General features: G+C 57.5%; 1 protein-coding gene across 7 annotated transcripts in view; it reads left to right on the top strand.

Moving 5' to 3' along the window:
* TOM1 (target of myb1 membrane trafficking protein) overlaps window positions 1–20,875 on the top strand; it is a 40,130-nt gene extending 19,255 nt beyond the window's left edge. Inside the window, exons 1-15 of one of the 7 annotated variants that reach the window (XM_055574616.1) lie at window positions 336–968; window positions 1,379–1,457; window positions 2,592–2,741; window positions 3,019–3,153; window positions 3,264–3,410; window positions 6,616–6,732; window positions 8,932–9,065; window positions 10,768–10,801; window positions 11,196–11,289; window positions 11,949–12,069; window positions 14,560–14,635; window positions 17,569–17,622; window positions 18,819–18,878; window positions 19,811–19,850; window positions 19,929–20,875. In XM_055574616.1, the coding sequence (XP_055430591.1) occupies window positions 1,443–1,457; window positions 2,592–2,741; window positions 3,019–3,153; window positions 3,264–3,410; window positions 6,616–6,732; window positions 8,932–9,065; window positions 10,768–10,801; window positions 11,196–11,289; window positions 11,949–12,069; window positions 14,560–14,635; window positions 17,569–17,622; window positions 18,819–18,878; window positions 19,811–19,850; window positions 19,929–20,083 (1,332 nt within the window). In that variant the 5' untranslated portion in view covers window positions 336–968; window positions 1,379–1,442 and the 3' untranslated portion in view covers window positions 20,084–20,875. Of the gene's footprint in view, window positions 1–335; window positions 969–1,378; window positions 1,458–2,591; window positions 2,742–3,018; window positions 3,154–3,263; window positions 3,411–6,615; window positions 6,733–8,931; window positions 9,066–10,767; window positions 10,802–11,195; window positions 11,290–11,948; window positions 12,070–14,559; window positions 14,636–17,568; window positions 17,623–18,818; window positions 18,879–19,810; window positions 19,851–19,928 lie in introns of those variants that run through there. The other 6 variants (XM_055574592.1, XM_055574589.1, XM_055574602.1 and 3 more) reach the window with 6 other exon arrangements.
* The last annotated feature ends 2,277 nt before the right edge of the window (window positions 20,876–23,152 follow it).

The following is a 23,152-nucleotide window of genomic DNA, read 5'->3' as shown; positions in this document are numbered from 1 at the left end:
TCAGGTGCTGTTGATGTGAGTACCTCCTGAGTTCCAGGCTCTGCGCAAGGCCCGGGGGATCCAGCAGGGAGCGGGGCAGACATGACCCTTGACCTCACTGAGCTTGTCATCTAAGCCTTTGTCTCTTGTCTGCTGCCACCTTGGGTTGCGGCCTTCTTGTCGTCCACTATGTGCCCTGGCAGAGAACTAGACCCGCAGGCCCGTAGACTAGAACTAGACTCGTAGACCCATAGCCACAGGACACAGGCCAGAACTGCTGGTTCCCGGTGCTGCGCCTTTTCTCTGGTCACTCGGTAAGAAGTGGAGACTCGTCCCTTCAGAGCGCTGACGTGGCCACAGGTGAGCGGCCAAGCCAGGAACAGAAACCAGCTTCTCCCAGGTTGGAGCCCTGAGGGCGGCTGAGGAGCTGCCCCAGGGCGTTGGGTTGAAAACTGCCCTCACACCCCAGGGGCAGGGTCCCTCTCCAGCTAGGGCCGTGTGGTCTTTCACCCCTTGTGTCACCTATGTCCCCACCGCCCTCCACGCAGGTCTGTTCCCAGGAAGCCTTGGCTGCCTCCTTCACTCCTGCACGGAGCCCCCGTCAGGGTTCCCGACTCTCCTATATTGCCTTTGATGGATTTGGCACTGACAGCCCGACACGTCCAGCCAACAGCAGGACAGCCCCCTCCCCACTCTCCCCAGCCTAGAAGGATTGCTTGAGCTCCTGCAGTGCACTGGGCTCTGGGAAGGCAAAGTGTCAGAGGAGAATGCCACCCCCGGCCTCTAGGGGGTGTCCTCTCTAGCCGGGCAGCCCCCCAGGGCGAATGCAGCCAGGAGATGAGGACTAGGAAAGGGTCATGAATCAGCAGGATTTCAGCTGGGCTTTTACTCAATAGGTGTGCAAGTTGGGGGCCACAGAGGCTTTTAGGCCGGAGCAGTCCAAGCAGTGTGGATCTCCCCTGCACAGGGCTGAGGGACAAGGACGCGGGGTGAGGCGTGCAGACGGCCGTGGGGTTACAGGTGGAGCAGGGAGGGTAGCTGCCGCACTCCCCTCCCCACCATGACCACAGGCCTCGCCAGCCCCTCCCTCACCTGCCACCACACGCGTGGCCTCCTTTCATTTCCTCCCCACCTGGGCCTGCTTCAGACTCCTGCCTCTACTACCTGAACCACTTTCCCCGCTCCTTCCAGCTGACACCATCCCACCCTTCACGCTCAGCTGCGGGCCTTGGAGAAGGAGGAGGCTTCCCTGGCTCCCACACCCACCCACCAGCCTCCCCCTGGGTGGATGAGAGCCGTTCCCATCTCCCAGCACCTCCTGATCTCAGGCACGCAGCCTCCCTGTTGGATAAGGAGGTTCTGATCCTCCACCCATCCTTCCTTTTGTCCTTCTGCCCAGTCCCAAAGATGCCTTCCGAGCCGTGAAGAAGAGAATCGTGGGGAACAAGAACTTCCACGAGGTGATGTTAGCTCTCACGGTGAGTGCCCCATCCCTCCATCCATGGGGACCACAGTCCACCAGGGGCCTGGTGGGACTCCCAGCCACCCTGGGGCCCCTCTTCCAGGTGGTAGCAGTTCAGTCACTAAGTCGTGCCCAGCTTTTGTGACCCCATGCACTGTAGCCTGTCAGGCTCCTCTGTCCGTGGGATTCTCCGGGCAAGAATACTGGAGTGGGTTGCCATTTCCTTCTCCAGGGGATCTTCCCAACCCAGGAATTGAACCCAGGTTTCCTGCACTGCAGGCAGATTCTTTACTGACCAAGCTACCGGGCTGTGAGCAAAGCACTGGCCTGTCGACACAGCTGGCCAACACGGAGTGACAAGAGAGGCTATTTGGAAAAGTTCTCTCCAGCCTACTGGTGTGGGGAACAGACACATGGAGGCCCACAGCCCGCCAGGGCCTGTCGTGGGACACCTGGGCAGAGGACCTGCCCGGTGACACAGAGGCTCAGTGCACACAGGCCTCTGGCAGGCAGTACCCAAGTTGAGTTCCAATTGACACTTGGACTAATTGGCCCTGAAAAATGAACGTAATGCAAATGTCAGAGGCCAAGGCCAGTCCTTGCCCACAGCAGGGCAGGACAGACATGAGCTGGCAGTCAGCGTGGGTTTGGCTGGGGAGTGGGGTTGGGAGGACTCTGTCTCTGCCTCCCCCAGGCAGTACTTATATTTGGATTAATCCACTAAACTGAAAGTCAAAGGCAGCTCCTGCCAGGAAGTGGGGACAGGAGTGGGGGAAGAAAGTTGAACACCTTTTTCCTAGGCCACAGGGTCACCATTTCAGTGAAAGTTCTCTGCTTTCCACCTGAAGAGCCACCTCCCTCTAGATTGTGCTCAGCTCAGAGAAGGCCTCAGGACAGGATTCTGTGGGCACCAAGGCCACTCAGCCAGGGATCTCCAGCCAATACTCAGCCCTCTGCCCACCCCAGGCTCACCCCAAGCCACCCAGCCCCTGAATCCAGCCTCGTCCCTGCTCCTCCATGTCTGGGTCTCACTGGAGAAAGCCATGCCCTCTGCAGGGTCTCCATGATGGGACGTGGGTCGGGGGTGAGGGTGGGGTCCTGGGTGCCCCCCCTCTCTGCCAGGTGCTCACGGGCACCACACGGCATCCAGGTCTTGGAAACCTGCGTCAAGAACTGTGGGCACCGCTTCCACGTGCTGGTGGCCAGCCAGGACTTTGTGGAGGGTGTGCTGGTGAGGACCATCCTGCCCAAAAACAACCCACCCACCATCGTGCACGACAAGGTGCTCACCCTCATCCAGGTGCGTGCGGGCAGCCCAGGGCAGGCGGGGAAGAAGGTGCCCCCGTCAGTGCTGCTTTTTGTCTGTCTACTTCGGTTTCTCTCGGGACCATCTTGCTCATCTGCGGACAGGCCTTCTGAATGAGGGAGCCTAGTTGGCAGAGGCCTGGCTGCCCGGGTGATGCTGCCAAAGGACCAGCAAATCCAGGAGGGAATTTCTGCTCCCTGGGGTGGCAGGCAGGCTTGCAGAGGAGCCACTGAGGAGCAGTTATCAGCCCTGTCCCCTTGTCCCCTCTCAGTCCTGGGCTGACGCGTTCCGCAGCTCGCCCGACTTGACAGGTGTGGTGACCGTCTACGAGGACCTGCGGAGGAAGGGCCTGGAGTTCCCCATGACTGACCTGGACATGCTGTCGCCCATCCACACGCCCCAGAGGGTGAGGGGCAGTGGCAGGAGTGGCAGGGGTCACTCCAGAGGGGTTTCTGCGGCTGTTTCCTGGGGGCCCCTGACCTTCCAGCCTTGCTGATTCAGCCTGTTGCCTTCTAGACCGTGTTCAACTCAGAGACACAGTCAGGACAAAATTCCGTGGGCACTGACACCAGCCACCGAGGGGACTCCAACCAACACACCACACCCCTGCCCACCTCGGCCCTACTCCCCAGCGACACACCCATTACGCCTACCCCTGAGCAGGTAATCAAACCTGGGTCACAGCCGTAGGCTCAGCACCTCCCCGCACATTACGGAGGGGGTCCTGGCAGTGTGGAGGTACTCCAGCCAGTCCTCAGGCAGCCCCAGAGGGGCTCATTATTTGGGAGATGAGGCTCAGAGAGGTCAGTTAACTTGCCCAGAGCCACACAGCCCAATGAAGACAGGGCCAGGATTCAAGCTCAAGTCTGTGACTCCAGGCAGGCTCTGTCCTGCACCCAGGCCCTTCTCCACACTGTCTCCTCTGTGGGGCCTTCTGGGCAATGCCAGGAAGAGGAACAACTCAGCAGATGGCCCCTCATCCACAGCAGCTCCACTCCCTGCTAGGATTTGCTCAGGTGCTCACACAAGATTTCATTTGAATAGAGGTTCTCGCTAAAATAATGATTCTCAAACATCGGCACCGAAAAAATGTTAAACCCTTGTCTCACACCATGATACTTCCCATAAAGCCCTAACAAGAGGATTGGGGTTGTATGTAGTGTAAGATCCTGGAGGCCAGTCCTGGGCAGGGTTTTCTGGCGCCCCATGAGTAACTTTGCAGGACTTCCTTCTTCAGACCATGCCACTTGTCCCTCCTGCCCCTGAGGCCAGCGCCATTGCTTCTGTCCTACGAGGGACATCCACAGCCATGCCCAGCATCTCTGGGTGTTTGGTCAGTTTACTTGTGGATGGCAGTCGTTCATGGCCTGTGCACCGTGGGTGTCACTTCTGAGGTGTTCTACAAATGTCTATGTATTATTTAGCCTCAGAAACAAATAAGCTTACCAACAGCTTCACATTCAAACCTATTTAGTTCTGTACTTCTAGCAAGTTATGATGGAGAAGGAAATGGCAACCCACTCCAGTGTTCTTGCCTGGAGAATCCCATGGACGGAGAAGCCTGGTAGGCTGCAGTCCATGGAGTCGCACAGAGTCGGACACGACTGAAGCGACTTAGCAGCAGCAGCAGCAGCAAGTTATGAAGTCAATCCCCAGAGTTACAAATATTACTAGAAACGTTTTCCTAATAAATAATAGGCCCAATAATAAAAGGTGCATAAATGTTGTAAAATCACCCTGTGATCCAAAACTGATCTCAGTTGAGTTCAGTCGCTCAGTCATGTCCAACTCTTTGCAACCCCATGGACTGCAGCATACCAGGCCTCCCTATCCATCACCAGCTCCTAGAGCTTACTTAAACTCATGTCCATTGAGTCAGTGATGCCATCCAACCATCTCATCCTCTGTTGTCCCCTTCTCCTCCTGCTTTCAATCTTTCCCAGCATCAGGGTCTTTTCAAATGAGTCAGCTCTTGCATCAGGTGGCCAAAGTATTGGAGTTTCAGCTTCAGCATCAGTCCTTCCAGAGAATATTCAGGACTGATTTCCTTTAGGATGGACTGATTGGATCTCCTTGCTGTCCAAGGGACTCTCAAGAGTCTTCTCCAACACCACAGTTTAAAAGCGTCAATTCTTCAGTGCTCAGCTTTCTTTATAGTCCAACTCTCACATCCACATATGACTTCTGGAAACACCATAGCCTTGACTAGATGGACCTTTGTTGGCAAAGTAACATCTCTGCTTTTTAATATGCTGTCTAGGTTGGTCATAACTTTCCTTCCAAGGAGTAAGCATCTTTTAATTTCATGGATGCAGTCACCATCTGCAGTGATTTTGGAGCCCCCAAAATAAAGTCAGCCACTGTTTGCACTATTTCCCCATTTATTTGCCATGAAGTGATGGGACCAGATGCCAAGCCAACTTTTTCACTCTCCTCTTTCACTTTTCATCAAGAGGCTGTTTAATTCTTCTTTGCTTTCTGCCACAAGGGTGGTGTCATCTGCATATCAGAGGTTATTGGTATTTCTCCTGGCAGTCTTGATTCCAGCTTGTGCTTCATCCAGCCCAGCGTTTCTCATGATGTACTCTGCATATAAGTTAAATAAGCAGGGTGACAAAACTGATCTAACCTGGTTATAATTTTAACCAGTTTGCCTGAAGTCTGGCCTCTGTGTAGATTAAGACTGATTATGTCCAGTGGAAAAAGGTTCTTGCTAAACAAGACTGAGTAGTCTGAGTAGTTTAATTTCAGAGGGCCCGTCTGTCTTTTGGGACACGTTGATGTAACTCCCAGACTCCTTGTAATTAGGTCCCATCTGACCCAGACACGCGGGGTTTGTGATCAGTCGTTTTTCCACTCGCTTCTACCAAGAGCCTTCATTAAACAGGACAAATGTACCAAACATTTCACAGGTCTGGAAGGTGCTGGCAGACTGCAGTAGACTGTGTCTGCAGGCCCGCTTCTTCATCTATAAGGGGTGGGGAGTAGTGATACTTGTCTCATGAGACTGTGGTCAGGGTTAACTAGCAACATACGATAAGTGCTTGTCACTTAGAGGTGATCAGAATGGCAACTGCCTTCACAGGCACCGTGAATTTATATGATAACACTTGTATTTTGAAATCAACTGGGTCACCCAATTTAGAATACATCCAGCATTTCCCAAAATGTAGGCCACTAAATCTTAGACTCATGAGACAGCCCGTGATCAAAGGGTTCATCAGCCAGGTCATGTTTGGCAACGTCCACAAGGGTCCCTTTCTGGGCATTCACAGTGTCCACGTTGTCCATGAGGACACAAGACACCCCGCAGAGCCCACAGTGTGAGATGCTACACCAGGGCACTTCCATCACCTCACCTGGGTGCTAAGACTCTGCGACTTGATGTGCAGCTGTTTCCCAAGCCAGGGCTGGGACCGTGGTCGTTGAGAATCTGCTCACATGCATACTCAGGTGGGGGGTGGCACTGGGACTTACCCTTGGTAGAATCTGGGACACCAGAGCAGGCTGGAGCAAGACAGAACCCCATCTTCCTAGGAGGACGGCCTCCCTCCTCTCCCCTCGGGGGAACTGCCCTTCAGGGCCTCGTTAGGCGCCAGCATCCATGAGATGCTGGAGCGCTCAGCTTCTTTCCTCCTCGCCTCTCCCTGCTCCGGGCACCCCAGCTTGGAGATGGTAACGGTTGGTAGCACCTCTGTAAGCTGGTCGGTGAGGATGGGAATAAGCCCCCCACAGGCCTCCTGGCACAAGGCTATGGTCCAGGAGCCTGGAGAGGGTGCCAGCAGGTTGGGCTAGTGGTGCCACGCTGTGGGAGGAGCAGCGGCTCTGGACCCTGGCCTCACTCAGCAAGACCTACCATGTATTCCAGATCGGGAAGCTGCGCAGTGAGCTGGAAATGGTGAGCGGGAACGTGAGGGTGATGTCAGAGATGCTGACAGAGCTGGTGCCCACCCAGACGGAGCCAGCAGACCTGGAGCTGCTACAGGTGAGTGGCCACTGCCCCTGGCTCGGCCTCCCCGCTCCCCACCACCAGGGCAGTTTCCCTGGCAACCCTGGGCTCCTAGGTCACAGTGGGAGAGGTTAAAACCAGGGACTTTGGGCTCCATCAGATTGGAACTCAGCTTCTACCACTTGATGGTATAAACAGTAAAGCCCCTCTTGTCTCAGTTTCCTCATATGTAAGATTCCTTTTATGGTATACATTTGACATGAGAATTAAATAAGGCTTTGCATGTAAACACTCCTTCCTGTGCCTGGTTCCATATAGCTCCCAATCAGTGTCTTGATGAAGGCTGGAAGGTGAGGTTTCCAGCCATCAGAAGAGGAAGCCTAGCAGGCAGGCATGAGCTGGGATCTACGGGCCAGGGCTCCCGTATGTCAGGTGATATCCCCAGGGTTCCACCCCAAGCTGGGCATGAAGGGGCTGTATGTGGGGAAAGGCACCCTCCCCATGGAGGTCATCCCTGGGGACCCCCGAGGCCCAGGAGCCACCTGAACCTGTGAGGGGACAGAGGGCTTGATGTGATCAACTCATTTGGTGACTTTCCTGCTGGACCCTCGCATTTCTGGTGGGCGGAGCTGGGTTGTTCTCATCTCTCTGTCCCCGGGCCCAACTGAGCTGTGTGGCCCTTACCTTACTGCAGGAGCCAGGGGGAGGGGTGAAGTCGGAGTCTCAGAGTTGAGTGAACCCACAAACATGAAGAGTAAATGACAGAAGCCCGAGTGAGTTGGGAAGTGACAGGATTACTGTAGTGCAGTTAATTTCAGGTGTCTCATGCCAGGGCCATGCGGGGGTGAGTGATTCTGTGGCCTCAGGAGGCTGGCTGGCAGGCAGGGGTGACCCTGGGACAACTGACAGATGCTGAGCATGTCCCACGTGCCAGGTTCTGATGTGGACATGTGGTACAGCGTCACTCACTCAATCCTCCCCTTCCCCCCCATAAGGTAGGCACCCTTACTGTCTCCATGTCCCAGGTCAGCAAACTGCTCAGGCAGAGAGATGTCATGGGACATGCCCAGGGTCACAGAGCTGGTCATCAGCAGAGCTGAGGTATGAACCCAGGGCCCTGGCTCCAGTTGCTGCTTTTCCTCTCTTGAGAGGGGTAGGCGAGGAGGTGGGAACAAAGCCACAGTGAGTTTAGTCATGGCGGGAGGAGAGGGGAGGCCCATGGGATGCTGGAAGGAGTCTGGACTGCCCTGCCCAGTGCTCAGGGGGCAGACGAAATCCCAGGAGAGGGTCTAAGTAGGCGAGGGGCAACAGGGTCTGCAAAGAACCAAAGTCAGTGGTCTTCATGATGCCTGGAGAAAAGTCTGGCTTGTGGCTGAGTCCACAGTGCCCAACAGCTGTCTGTTGGAACCTTAAGACTCTAACCTGGACCCCTGTCCACCGGGTGACAGGCCCCTGAGGAAGGAAGTGCTCAGTCCTACAAATGAAAAGCCTGTGATGCTGCAGCTTAATTTTTTTTTTTTCCCCAAACAAGCTTAAATACATAACACTAACTGATTAAAAGTCAGTCAGTGACCTGGTGACTAAATGCAGTGTGGGACTCTGGAACAGAGAGGAAAAGCTAGTGAAACCTGAGTGAAGCTCGTAGTTTTGTCAATAGCAGTGTCCCCGTGTTAAGGTCTTGTGACAGTGCCAAGCTAAGGCAAGAAGAGGCTGGGTGAAGGGTTTACAGGAACCCCTGTGCTCTCTTACCTTGGGACTTTTCTGTATATTTAAAATTCTTCCAAAATAAAAGGCATTAAAAAAAGAAATTAGACTAAAGAGGCAGAAATTTGGAGTCAGGGTTTGTGGATAATAGTTGGATCATCCAGTTCATTTTTAATGCTTTGGTCACAAAAAACCTAACTGCCCCCTGACAAGTGGCAGGTGTTTCACCAGCCACCTTGCCAGCTCAACCTTTCCCCAAATCGGAGATAGTGGCAGGAGCTCCATCCAGAGGTCCGCACAGAGCCAAGTAAACGCACAGCACAGTTCCCATTTGGTTGTGTCCAGTGTGCTCCACACTTAGAAATGAGACGCCGGTGCTCGTCCGTAGAACCCCAAAAGCTGTTCCCTGCAACCTCCAGTCCAGTGTGGAGACCTCTGCTTCTCCATGGCGCGCCAAGGACCAGGCATCTGGAAGGGACGGCCTCCCTCCCAGTCCAGTGGCCATAGTTGTCTCCCTTCCTTCCCCGGCAGGAGCTCAACCGGACGTGCCGCGCCATGCAGCAGCGGGTCCTGGAGCTCATCCCCCGCATCGCCAACGAGCAGCTTACCGAGGAGCTGCTCATCGTCAATGACAATCTCAACAACGTCTTCCTGCGCCACGAACGGTAGCCCCACCGCCTGCCCCGCTCCAGCCCGCGGCCCCTGCCATCTCCTCTGTTCGCACCCGCTGACCTTTCATCTCCCTCCCAAACACCAGGCCAGCCACCCAGTGTGCACTCTCAACTGTCTTCATCCAGCGCAGGCCACAGTGCCCGCCCTCCCTCCACCCCTCCTCTCCTGCCACCAGTGTGTCTGCATCCCGCCTCCGGGCTAGCACCGGTGGTGGCTGAGCGCACCGGCCCACAGCCAAACAGGCCCGTTCTGTCCCTACTCCCCCACCCCTACCCCTTGCCCAACTGCCTGGCTCTGGGGCTCCTTGATTGCAAACTCGGTAAGCGCTTCTGGCTAACTTAAGTAGAAAAAGAAGTCATTAGGAGAACAGCTTTTATTGAATGGGTAGCTTTCAGAGCCCGGAGAAGAATAAAACAGTGAGCCTTCCTAAGGGGGCAGAAGGGCAGATGCCAGGATGGCTCAGGGGTCTCGGGACAATAATGCCTGGACCATGATCCCAGGGTGTCACCCTGAATACGTGGGCTCCAAACACTTGCCCCCTTGGGAGGTATCATTCTGTCCAAGAGTCAGCACCCCGGGAGACACTCCGATTGGCTTAGCTTCCTTGTGCCCACAGGAGTAGGAAGGAGAGGCCCCCTTGATCCTGGCAGGCCCACCAGGGTCACAGGAAATGGGAAGCAGTTCCCCAGAGGAGCATGTAGGTGCTGGGCCTGCAGAGACAGCACACCCCTACTGTTTTCTCTGTCTGTACAATGAAGCTGTGATCCCTTGTAGATAACCGACAGCCCGTGCAGTTACTCCTGTAAGGGCCTTGTCAGTCAGGCTGTCTGCACAGGGTGCTAATTAGCCTGCTGCCTCCAGCTCCCAGTTCATTTCATATGTTTATCCATCAGCAGACACTTGCTCAGTGATTCTGAATCAAGTGATGGGGATGGGGCTGCAGCAGATAACATCTGCCCAGCCTTTCCTGCTCACTGGACCAGTGGCGCTAAGAGCCCCTGCTACTAGGGGTGTGGGCTGGGGGGTGGCCCACGGGCCCAATCTCGAGGTGACCAGGACCCCTCTGACACTCACTCATCGGACCTCGTGTCTGATTGTTTCCGGTTTATAATCACTCCTCAGTGTCTTTGCTTGATCCTCACACCTGGGAGGCAGGTTGCACTGTCACCCCCTTGTTAATTGTTCAGAGGTGATGTAATTCACCTGGGGTCACACAGGGAGGGACAGAACCAGGACAAGAGCAGATCCCAGACTGAGGTCTTCAGCCCACCCAGCAGCAACTTGGCCTGTCTAGGGTGGTGTAAGTGTCTCCATGAAGTAGTGTAAGAGATATGTGTCCTCCTTACACCACTTTAGACACTTACCACATGCACAAATGTATGTTACCAAACAAGGTCCCCCCAAAAATCCACACCTTTACTATGTGCGTGCACCCCCTTTTCCTTTTCCTCTCTAGTCTATGCCTGTTGTTTGTTTAATGCTAATTGTAACTAAATAATTGGTCATCTAATTGGGACAGTTGCTAGTGAAAGAGGCACCCTGCTAATACTCCCCTAGGGCATACACTGGATTGTCCGGGGCAAACCTGACCAGTCACCATCCTGCTTGTGACCCATCCCCTGGGTTTCGAGACCTGCAGTGGACAAAGCTCTGGCCTGGTCTGTCTCCTTGACCCAGATCTTTTCTGTCCCGTAGGTTTGAACGCCTCCGAACAGGCCAGACCACCAAGGTAAGAGGCAGCTTCTCCATATTAATGACAGGAAGGGCTGTGCCCATCTCCCTCCCTAGGTATCCTGGCCAGAATGTGTCTTCTTAGCCAGGCTCTTAGAAAAGGCTTCTTCTAAGTTTTTCTGTCATTGTCCCTTTAGGGTAAACAAGGTTCTGCCACCAGCTGATGCCCCAGGGTCTTATGAACCTCCCAGCGGGTCCAGCTGAGCTAGAGGCCAAGGGGAAGAAGAAGGACTCCCTGACTCCCAGTCATAGCTGCTGGGGGTGACAAGGGGAGGAGGGAGCCTAATGACACACCCTCAGGCAAAGAATGCAGGCGCCAGTGCTTCAGGGCAGACGGGAATGAGGCTGCACCTCCGGTCAGAGGGTGATGGTGGCCTCTCCCCTCCCCACAGGCCCCAAGTGAGGCCGAGGCGGCCCCTGACCTGATCGACATGGGCCCTGACCCTGTAGCCACCGGCAGTCTCTCATCCCAGCTGGCAGAAATGAGTAAGTGCATCCCTGGGGGCTCTGGCCAGGGTACGCTACCTACCATGGGTACCCCTGCAGCTCTTGGAGTGCCCTCTCATTACACAGTTGGGGCTGGAGTGCCCACAGCAGAATGTTGGCCCAGCCCCCACCTCCCCGGGGTCCCCTGCTGAATCTTGGTGTGGGTCTCAAATCTTGCTGCATAGCTGGGATAAAACACGGGAGACTCTCCCTCCCAGCCCCATAGCTCCTGAGCCCGCTTAGATCTCAGAAACCCTGCTGTTGTGTGATTGCCCCTGGATCATCTGGTGAACTTGGACACATCACGTGGACACCCTGGGCCCCTTTTCTCCTGAATAAGCTTATGCCCAGAGCGGGCTTAGACCAGGCCAGGCCCAGAATGGGCTCCCGGTACACGTCAGCCATCAGCACCATCGTCACTTGATCTGTTAAGTGTTATCGGCTGCCTGCTCAGAAGTAATTGAGAGAGAGGAGGTGAGGTGCCTGGTGTCCCTCAGCCAGCAGGTGGCCTGTCCCATCCGTATGCCCCACCCTGCCCCCACTCCAAGTTGCCCTGCTTCTCCAGAACCTACCTGGGCCTGCCAGGAAGCAGCCCAGCCACAACTCAGTGTCCAAGGACAGCCAGGAAGACCCTTCATGTGGTCTTTTTGTCCCCACAGACCTGGGCTCCAGCAGCGTGAGGGCTGGCCTGCAGTCTCTGGAGGCCTCTGGCCGACTGGAAGATGAGTTTGACATGTTTGCGCTGACGCGGGGCAGCTCACTGGCTGACCAACGCAAAGAGTGAGTGCTGAAACCCACCCTGGCTCCTGCAGTTTGGGTCAACCGCTGTCGGGGGAGGGCCTCTCCAGGTCCCTGAGCTCGGTGTGTGGGTGGGCACACCAGCCCCTGCCTGCACCCCCTCAGGATGGCAGAGATTTTCCCCCTAAGTCAGTCCTGCATGGCCTGGGATGGATGAGGGAGGGACGCCCGTTGGGTGATGACCAGCTTGGTTCCAGAATCTTACACAAGCCAAGCAGATGAGGAAACAGAGACTCTGAGAGGCTGGTCATTTGCCCCAGCTCAGACAGCTAATGTTTGACAGAGTTGGGAATCCCAGACTGTCTGGTTCTAAAACACAGTGTCTCCAACCCAGCCCAGCTCCCCACTGCACTGTACACCATGTACCAAGCCCTCAGAGACTGGTCCAGTGATTTCTGCTATTCTGCAACCAGCCTTAATTTCCACAGAAGTCGCATTATTCAACTCGAGTCTGCCTGCCCTGCCCTCGAGCTGGGGCTCTATGCTTCCTGGGACTGTCCATTTTCAGGGAGATACTTTCAGCAGCGGAGGCCACGTGGCCAAGTGTCCACCAGGCTGGCTTCCCAGGACCGGCTCCATACAAGCTGGTCAGGGGACAGGGTTTACTTGGGGTTGTTGTCAGCCTTTTGCTTATAACCCCGGGGCAACCAGGATGTACAACCAAGGGAAGCACTGGACTAAGGGAACTTCTCGGCAGACTCCATTCTGGTCTCCTTGGGAACTGTTGATGGGCCTCCAGAGGGCTCAGGGGTCCCCCATCCACACTGGCCAGTCCCAGTGAAACCTGACAGGCGGTAGCCAGCCTGGCTCATAGGGCTGCTCACAGCCCCACCCACTGGCCGACCAGCCCTGCACTGTGAGCCGAACTGTGAGTCTGGAGCGGAGTCTGTGCTCCCAAGCCCAGGTGCTCTGGGACCAGCGGATCACGGTCACCTTGGAGGTAGGGCGCAGTGAGGCTGCTGTGTGACTGGAGGCTAATGAGCCTGGTGGGACTTGCTGCCAGAAGGTGGACACCTAAGAGCCCAAGCCCGGCTGAGGTTTGCCACCATGCTGTCCCTACTCTGTGGAGCCCTGAAGGCCAGAGAAAAGCACACCCCGAGCTTGCCTCCAGAGCCTGCAGTCTCTTGGGGGTGGGAGGTAGCCTGCCTGTGGACCGCTGCTGCGCAGTGCTGGGCTGTGGATCAGCTCGTGCAAAGGGTCAGAGGCAGGGGTAGCACGAGACACCCAGTTTTCCGTTGGCTGCAGCCCCCTTGTGTGGTGAGCCATGTGACAGAGTTAACTCGCCAATTCCCGTGCCTTCCTGGCTACCTCCGTTCTTCAGAGAGGCTGCCTGAGAATTTCGGGGTTTATTCTAGAGGCCCCTTAAGTGCCAGCCTGCCCAGGCCCCAGGGAGGTAGGTTGGCGCTATCAGAGCTGCATGTGCTGTGCTTGCGCTGGTCCAGCCCAGCTCCAGCAGAGTGCGAGGTGCTCCCCACCCACCCCAGCTGGAAAAAGACCCCTCCTCCCTAAAGGCGCAGGGCCTTCCTTTGAGGCAAGAATCCCAAGATTCTCATCTTCGCCTCAGCAACTGACCCAGGGACATCCTGATGGTCCAGTGATTGACTCCATGCTTCCAATGCAGGGGGCACAGTTTCAATCCCTTGTCAGGGAACTAGATCCCACATATCACAGGATGACCACCAGAAAAAAAAGACTGACCCAGTCTCACCTCCTCTCTGCCAGCAGTTCAGAGCAAGAATGACAGCTCTTCCCAAGCTACTGGACCACGTCCCCAAGGCCTCCCTGGATATCCCCCTCTGTAGCAGCCAGAGAGACACCAGCCCGCTTGTTAGCACGGGTTTTCCTCCCACTCCCCCTGAGCCTTCACTGGAGACACAGCAGATCCCTCCCTCCCCATCCTCCTCTGCCCGGAGGGTATAGTGTCCCCTGCGTTTCCTCCCAGTCGCCAGGGCTGGCACCCCCGAGCACATGCAGATCCTCACCCACCGTCTGCAGGTTTGTTTTCAGCTGCAGAGTGGGGTTCCCCCGTTCACACACAGCCTTCACAGAACCACAGATTCTGAAATTACGCTGTGGGAGCTGCTCTGGAGAGGGTCTAGATACGAGCTCTCCATGACCACGGGGTCTGGGACGCTGTGCTCATCCCTGTCGTGTGGCCAAATCCGGGAATAGGAGGTCGGTGGTCTTGGTCTCTGGCCCCCAACACCTCGCTTCTCCAGCCTTGCTCTGCCTGTCATGCAGGTCACATGTCTGACCCAGGTTCCCAAAGGCAGGAAAGGAGACCCTTCCTCCATCTCAAGGCAGGCCTGCAGATTGGTGCCCCTCCTAGGGCCCCTGCCCAGGCACATTCTGAGTCCACACAGGATGTGGGTCCAGCCCTTGCCCACCCAACCCCTTCCCTCCTCACGTGGGCTGGCATGTCTGGTTCAGTGAGGGTGGCAGGTAATGGCCATGGTGGCCTCTGTATTTCAGGGTAAAATATGAAGCCCCTCAAGCAACAGATGGCCTGGCTGGAGCCCTGGATGCCCGGCAGCAGAGCACTGGAGCGGTAAGCAGAGGGGCCTGTCCAGAGGAAGGCTAGGCAGTGCTTGCCTGGCGGTGCCCTTGGTTTATGACAGGAGGTGTGAGAGTGTGGATGGGAGGGGCTCGGCACTGACTTGGAGCTGAGCTAGTATTCAGCCTCACTGCCCCTCCAGAGCCCTGTTATCTGCAGGAATGTGGACAGAGAGGGGCTGGAGGACAGACCCTAAAACCATAGGGAGGCACCCAAAGGTGCCACTTGTATTCCATTTAACTGCTGGCATACGTGGAATGAAAGCCACTTGCCACGCTGAGCATGCTCTGCCAGCCACTTGCCCCTTCGGCAGGAGCTCCGAAGACAGTTCCCTTGCCTTTAAATTTGTTTCTGGGTGCCTTTTGGGCACCCAGCGGTGGTTAGAACGTGCAGGACCCAGACGCTGGAGAGGCAGGGGCAGTGAACAGCAGGGCCAAGGAGGGGGTTGGTCACAGCCCAGGGCTTCAAGGGTGCAGGTGGGACTGGGTGCTGGGAGGTGAAGCCTGAGGGGCAACTGGGAGGACTGGCTTCTCCTGCCTGAGGTGGGAGCCCTGGGCAGTCTGGAGCAGGGGTTGGCAGGGGGATGTTTATCTGGCTTCATTTTAGGAGGACCCAGCCTGGAAGCTGGGAGAGCAGTCAGGAGGCTGTGGAAGCTTCCCTGTCCTCTGGAGTGGGGAGGGGGGCGCAGGAGATGCGGGAGGGATTCCCAGCTGCATCCCCAGTGTCCCAGGAGTCATTCCCAAGTCAGAACAGGGCAGGACCAACGAAGGGCTCAGATGCCTCCTTGGGTGTGTTATAGATCTGCCACCACGCGGAGTGCGTTTACGCCCTGAGTCTCAGAGCCTCCCACTTGGACCCTATGTCCCCTGCTGAGTGAGCATTCTGTGTCCCCCACTTACTAAGTCATTACACAAACCCCGAAGGGGTCCCCTTTGCAGATGAGAAAGCCAGGTCCCAGAGGGGGGTGAGTGAAACCACAGAGCTCACGTCCTTCGCACAGTGCCTGGCATATAGTGAAACGTTTTACCATCAGAGCACTGCAGTGTGGTCGTCCTCACTTACAGAGGAGACACCAGGGCTTAGAATCAAGGTCATTTGCCCACGATCTCACAGCTGTTGGTCTGTCCAGAGCGGAAACCAGTGCTGGTAACGAGAGGCCCAGGTGACCTGCAGAGCTCCAAGGAGCAGAGTTGCTCCCATGCTCAACCTTCCTTTTCCATGGGCCATCAGTCTGGCTCCAAGAATCCAGATGAGTCCGGACAGTAGGGAGCATGTCCCTCCGCCACCACCTGGTCCCCGTGGGCAGAGACTGGCCTTTCAGCCCTGTGCCTTCCTGTTACAGAATTGGGGTGGTGGGGGACAGATGTCACCTGCTAGGGGCACAGAGCAGCTCAGGGACCTGACGAGCACTGGGACGAGGGCTCCTGGCTGCTGCCCCACCTGCCATCAGCCTTGGGGCGGAAACACACACACCTCTGCCTGCAGAAAAGCAGATGCTGACAAGTTCTGCCTGGTCATCTTTGGTGACTTGAGATTTAAGTGAGTTCTACCAATCATGGTACGACTTCCTCCAAAGGAAGTCATAAAGCAGGTCATAAACATCTGCTCATGAAATACTCAGATCTGGCTGAGGGCTAAGGCTTTCTCCCTCTCCGCTGTCAAAACATGATTCCAGGCAGCAAAGTACTGAAGGAATCAAGCGTTGACCCTGTAGGTGGCTGGGCTGGAGTTTGCCCCCAGGGGTTGATGAATCCTGGGAGGTGAGGATGCTGGACGGCCTGTGCCAGGCCCCAGGCTGGGTCTGTCTGGCTGGGGAAGACGATCACGGGCTGATGGGCCAGGAGCCAGGACCCTAGGCTTCCTCCACCATCTGTCTGCTCTGGGGCCCTGGGCATCTCCTGTTTGCCCATCAACAAACATGATGGGAAACAGGTACAGCAGTGCTCCTGACACTGGGTGCCCATCAGAACCCCCTGAGAGCCAGTGGGGGGCTGCCTACTCCATCCTAGGATTGCTCAGCACACCCACCGGGATCTGTGGGGTGAAAGTAGGTGGCGAGGCTTTGCCCCACCCATCCAGGACTCTGCGGTCCCCACAGGAAGACACCTTTCCTATTCCCTTTCCCCAGCCACCACACCTGCACAAACATGGACACACACACACACACCACACACACACCACACACACGCACATACTTCATACACACACACACCACGCACACACCACGCACGCACACACACACACACCAAACACCACACACACACACACCACACGCACACCACACACACACCATACACACACACCACACACACACACACACCATACACACCCCATACACACCACACACACACCACACACACACACCACATGCACACACACCACACGCACACACACCACACACGTACTACACACACACCACACACACCACACACATACTACACACACCACACACACCACACAAACACACACACCACGTGCACACACACCACACGCACACCACACACACACCATACACACACACCATACACACACACCACACACATACACACACCACACAGACACCACACACACACACCACACAGACACCACACACACACACACACCACACGCACACACACCACACACACACCACATGCACACACACCACACACGCACACCACGTGCACACACACCCCACGTGCACACCACACACACACACACACCACGTGCACACCACACACACACCACACACACACATACCACGCACACACACACCACACGCACACCATACACACACACCACACACACACACATACCACGCACACGCGCACACCACACACACACACACACCCCTCTTGAGGCAGTAGCAGGCCTGTGCTGGATGAGGCTCCCAGTACACCAGTGGCCTGACATCCCCACCACCTTCAGCGTGACTCTCTCTCACCCAGATGGGAGGCGGCAGTGAGAAGAGCCTCAGTGACTGGATGGTGAGACAAGGCATGGTGAGGATGGGCCAGGCGCACTCGCAGGGGGCCCAGGTGGCGCCGGCATCACAACCAGAGGAGCGCAGGGTCGGCTAAGGGCCTGCAGGCCCCACCCAGCGCCCAGCACGGTCCCAGTCCCTCTGCTCTCGCTTGCACGGCCCCTCGGTGCTGCCTCGGAGCAAGTTCTGGCAGCTGGGAGGTGCCCGGGGCGTGTCTGGGTCTGGGCCAAGTGCGGGCAGAGGGAGCTGGAGGGTGCAGCCCAGAGAACTTGCTGCTGCTGCTGGTGCTGCTGGGAAGTCAGCTCTGCCGCTTCTCTGGTACCCCCGCCCCCTTGGGGTCTCGGTGCTGAGTATGGGGCTTGGGGCCTGAGCTGGCTTTGGTTGGAGGAGGACTCGCTCTCCCTCTGTTTCTCAGAGTAACTGAGTGGTAGCTTGCATTTCCCAAGCGTCTGCCCTGTGCTGGGTGCAGAGCTGCGCTCTTTATCTCCCTCGTCTCTTTAATCCTCACAACGACCTGGACCTAGATGGTAGGTGCTGTCATCCTCTCTAACGATGAGCAGTGAGGGTGAGAGGAGCTAAGTCACCTGCTCCAGGTGCAGGGGCCCAGCCAGCTTCCGGTCTCTCTGACCCCGGAGTCTGCCCCTAACCTCCGGCTGGATTCTTCACATGTTTTTCGAATGGGAAGACCCCACACCTGCCCTCAGCCCCCACCCTGTGCAGGGCTGTGTGGCAGAAGCACAGTGACACATCCCCTCTGGGCCACCAGCCTGGCCTCCTCTGGTCGGCTCGGCCCCTGCCTCCTCACTGGCCCTCCTCTGCCCACTTCCACCAGGAACTCCAGGTCTGCGGAGGCTTGTGGGGACAGCCCACAGCCGTGCCCCTGCCCCAGCCTTTCTGGCTGGCTGCCCACTTCCTGGGCTTTGAATAATGTGCCAGTTGTCAGGAGCCCCTCTCCATCCCCTGCTCAGCCTGCTGGCCCCCATCCTCCTCGCCCACAGCCTGGCACAGCAGGCAGAACTCAGGGAGACCTCAGCGTCCCAGGCAGCTGGGCCAGAGCTGTCTTGGAGGGACTGCCATGAGGGGGCTGGGCAGGTCAACTGGCCCCATCCCATGAGTGAGGGGCTCAGTTTAGGCAACTCCCCTGGGGCCATAGCCAGTAGACTCAGGGTGGTGAGGGGCACTGCCCTCCCGCCTCACCCCTGCCCTCCCCTCCAGATCCCCGTCACCCAGGCCTGCCTCATGGAGGATATCGAGAAGTGGCTGTCCACGGACGTGGTAAGTGGGGCCCGCTCCTCACCCACCTCACCTGGGGCTCCATTTTCGCATGAGGAAGTGACCAGTGTGGGGACAGGGTGACTAGCTGGTGAGAGAGCGTCAGCAGGGTCAGTGTCCCCTCCCCTGCTGCTTCCCCAGTACTTCGCCTTAGAGGGGGAAGCCTCACACTCCTCACAGCCTCTGGGGCCTCCCCTTGCCCAAGCCTGCTGCCCACATGAGGGCCCACTGTGGCAAGATGGGCCGCCCAAGGGCAGCAGGGACATGAGAGCCCTGAGCTCGGCACCTGGGGTAGCCTGAGGAGTGGGGCCAGAGGGAGCCCCATTGTGCAAAGTGGAGACTGATGGGCAACTGTCAGGGGTGCTGTGCCAGGAGAAGGGGGCCCAGCATCCTCCAGAGCCCCCAGTGTGCAGGAGGGGCAGTCAGTCCAGGCCCCCTTCCAGGATTCTTCCCCAGCCTTTGCCAGCCCACCCCTCATCCTGAGCACCAAGGACCAAGTGCCTGGGTACTTCTAGCTCCAAGGCCGCCTTCTGCAAGTGGCCAAGACCATATTTCTGCCCACGGTCCATCCAGTTTGCCTACTGGGTGAAGGCTTACCCCCTCCCTGGCCCCTAGTTGAGTGTGTATAGCTGACACAGGCTTGAGTGTCAGCCTCTCCACCGTGAGCGAGTCTGCCCATCTCTTTGAACACTGGAAGGGGAGGAACTAGTGCCCTTAAGGGCACCACACCCTGCACCTGGCACTCTTCCAGAAGTCCTCCGCCTTAGGTTGCCAACAACCCCATGAGTGTCACCAAGCAGAGAACTGAGGCTCAGAGAAGCCAAGTGACACCCAAGGCCTTGTGGCTCAGAGTGGTGGGGCTGAGGTCTCTGGGTCAGCAGCTGAGCCCCGCCTTGCCATGCGCGCAGCTAACCTCCCTCCTTCTGCCTTGTCAGGGGAATAACGTGGAGGAGCCCAAGGGCGTCACCAGTGAAGGTAGTAGACCCTGGCCCTGCCCCCCCTCCCCTGCTCCAGCCTCGGAGCCCAGCCCCAGCCTCCCTCTCGTTGTTCTAGAATTCGACAAATTCCTGGAAGAACGTGCCAAAGTGGCCGATCGTTTGCCCAACCTCTCCAGTCCCTCAACCGAGGGGCCCCCAGGCCCCCCACCTGGCACTGCCCTGAGAAAGAAGACCCAGGAGAAAGACGACGACATGCTGTTTGCCTTATGAGTGTGGGGCCTGGCGCCCTGCTGCCCGAGCCCTGGTTGTTCCCACACCCCGTGGCAGGGGACTGTCCCTCCTTTGGTGTTAAGGCTGCTTGGGGGTGGCTTGTCACATAAGTCCTTCTGTTCCCCTTGAGGTTGGGGCTGTGCTGCCTGGGAGTGTGAGAGGCAGCTGGATGAACTGGGGGAGTGAGTCAGTTCTACTTTGGGGCCCTGGACACTCATGCCTCCCCTCCCACCCCCACCAACCACTACAACTTTGCTGAGGACAGGAAGGCCCCAGGCTGGAGAGGCTGGTCGCTTGGTGGCCCAACGTGACTCCCATTGTCCTGGGTGATCCCCTCCTGGGACCCGCCCCCAGAGGAGCCCTCTTCAGAGCCCACACTGCCAGTCAAAGCCTGGCCAGAGGCTGGAGACAGCAGAAGTCTCTTTCGCAGCCTCAGGCCCGTTCCCGAGGGCCTGCCATGGAGCCCGAAGGGTTGGCCAGCTGTTGAGGGCAGGGCCTGTGACTCTACTGAGAGCGCGCTGTCCAGACAAGCTGCATGTGACGGGGGAGACCGCGCCAGCCTGAGGCCAGATAAGCTGCATGTGACGGGGGAGACCGCGCCAGCCCGAGGCCGCCAGGGGGCTCCCACCAATGCTTGCGGCTCCTGGGACCCCCATGACCTCCACTGCCTTGCCCTCCTTCCTCCCTTCCTCCCTCGCAGGGCTCCACCGGGCCCCTCACCTGTCGGTTGATCCTCTTGACTGGGAGAGGTGCCTTTCGTATCCCCAATAAAGGTAGAAGAGCACCCTAAAAGTGTTCAGTCTCCAGGAGGAAGCTACTTGGCCTCACCAGGGCTGGGCTGGGCTGAGGGCCACCCACGAGACAGACGTCTGCAGATGGGGTGGGTGCAGCAGCAGGACTGGGCCCCCAGCCACACCGCACCAGCACAGGCGCTGCCACCAGTTGCCTGCCAGGCGGCCCCGTTGCTCTGTGGGTGACCTGTCCGCATCCTCAGGCCAGCCCCTGCCCAGCAGCAGGAGCTCTGTGATCACAGACGGAGCAGGTGTGGGTGTGGCAGGCGACTGGGCCTGCAGGGAGGACGCAGCCATCCTGTCCAAGGCCTAGGTGCCAGGCTCTCCATGAGCTCATGGCATCGAATCCACAACCCTGGGTGGAGCAAAGTTGCATCTCGTTTTCCAGAGGCTGAGTCTCTGACTCAGTGGGTCCTGTGAGCCGCCCCAGATGCACTCGTTTATCAGGTGCTGGGCACTTCCTCGTGTGTCAGTACATCATCCCCATTTTTCAGATGGCAACGCAGAGGCTCAGTGTGGAGGCCTTGGCACACGGCTCAGGAGCTGGGCCACAGGTCAGGTGCTGGTGTCAGTTCTCATCTCTGTGGCAGCTCGGGTGCCCTGGTCTTAGAGCACAGCCTTTTCCGGTCTGGAATCTTCACACCAGGCTCTCCAAGAGTCACTGCTTGAGGCACGTGGGAGCCCCCAACCCAGCAACCCCTCGGTGGTTGAAGGGAAGGGGGCTGGTGTGGAGCTAGAACAATTGACCTGCCTGAAAGGTCAGCCTGTGGAGGAGAACAGAAGTTGGAATGCCTGGGCCTGGGGGCTGAGTGACCAGAGTGGGTCCAGGGGCCTCAGCAGCCCCCATCTCCTGTGAGCAACAGGTAGGCTGTGTGTTCTGAGGTATGGCCTGGAGCCAGGCGCACAGGAGACCAGGCCCAGCCAGTCCTCCTTGAGGAGCTGGGGCAAGGGGAGTAGCTACAAAGCAGGTACATGGGACCAAAGGCTTGTCCATCCTCCAGGCAGGGAGGAGGGGGCTCATTGTCCAGGCCACAGTTCAGAGCGTGAAGAGAAGCCAGCCTGGAGAAAGACGGCTGAATGTGACCTCTGACCCGTCTCCCCAGCCTGCACCACCTTTCTCTCCCCACCACCCCCTGGGGAGCAGCTGTGTCCCTGTCCCTGGGCAACCAGTGTCAGCCTGGTCTGGCAACTTTTTAGGAGATGGAGGCGCCCACCCTTCAGTCACACCAAGCTCAGCTGGTCTGAAGGTTACCTCCTGCATCCTGCATAAATTAGCTGTGTCCGCCCAGGTAGTGGGAAGGCTCTGGTTCTCAAAAGATTAATATTAAGCATCTCCTGGATGCAGTCCAGCCTTGCCTGGCTACTTGGCAGTGACCCCTGTGCCAGCCCTGCCCAAGGATGCTCAGACTCAGAATGGGGGAGAAGCCAGAGTTGGTGTACCACGCTGGCACACAGTCCCCAGCACCTCTCCATCTTCTGCCTCAGGTCACGCAAAGGTGGCTGGGTGCTGGGGACCGCAGCCCGACTCGCCGGGCTGCCACCCCCGACAGCACTCAGGACAGCAGATGGCTTCCAGAGGCCCCTTGCTGGGCTATTCTGGCCAGTGGTCGGCAGCAGTGCGCCAGACCACCAGCCTCTGGGGTGGTAGCTGAATTCTATGTGGAAGGAAGGCCCCAAAGCACCTGCATTTTATGACCATCTTTTTCATAATACCCACCTGTATCATGAGGTTGGGAGCCTCTGGTGGTCAGATAAGAGGACTGTGGTGATAAGAGGTGGGTTACCCCCCACCCTTGGCCTGATGGGACTGCTGCCAGGCACGCTCACACACACGGCGGAGGGGGGTTGGGTGGGGGCGGGAAGCTATGCCGCTGAGCTCTGGCAGGTGTCCCACCTGCTCACTGAGCCTCCAGGCCTCTGACCTGGGTCCCCCAGAGGCTGGGGCCCTCCCCTGGCCTGGGCCTTTCCACCTCTCACAACGGTCCTGTGGAGTCAGTGGTTTTGACCACTGCTCTCGAGTGGGAAACGAGCTGGGGGGAGCCAGGAGTGAAGGGTGGGACCCAGTGCTCTGGGCGCTGCTGCTTCTGCTCATTTCTGCCCCTGCTGCTCCAGGTGAGTGACGGCGAGCCAGGAAACCCTCAGTGGGAGCTCCAGGGGCTCATGGCCTGTGCATGGCTAAAGTCACCTATTTCCTGTGTGTGGGTACCCCCAGTGGCACACCAGATGTGGTTCTGTGTACTTAGAACTCAGAGGTGAATGTGCCAGGCCATGGGAGGGC

Source organism: Bubalus kerabau, chromosome 1 (assembly GCF_029407905.1).
Source record: "Bubalus kerabau isolate K-KA32 ecotype Philippines breed swamp buffalo chromosome 1, PCC_UOA_SB_1v2, whole genome shotgun sequence".
NCBI lineage: Eukaryota > Metazoa > Chordata > Mammalia > Artiodactyla > Bovidae > Bubalus > Bubalus kerabau.
This window is presented reverse-complemented; position numbering and strand designations above follow the sequence as displayed.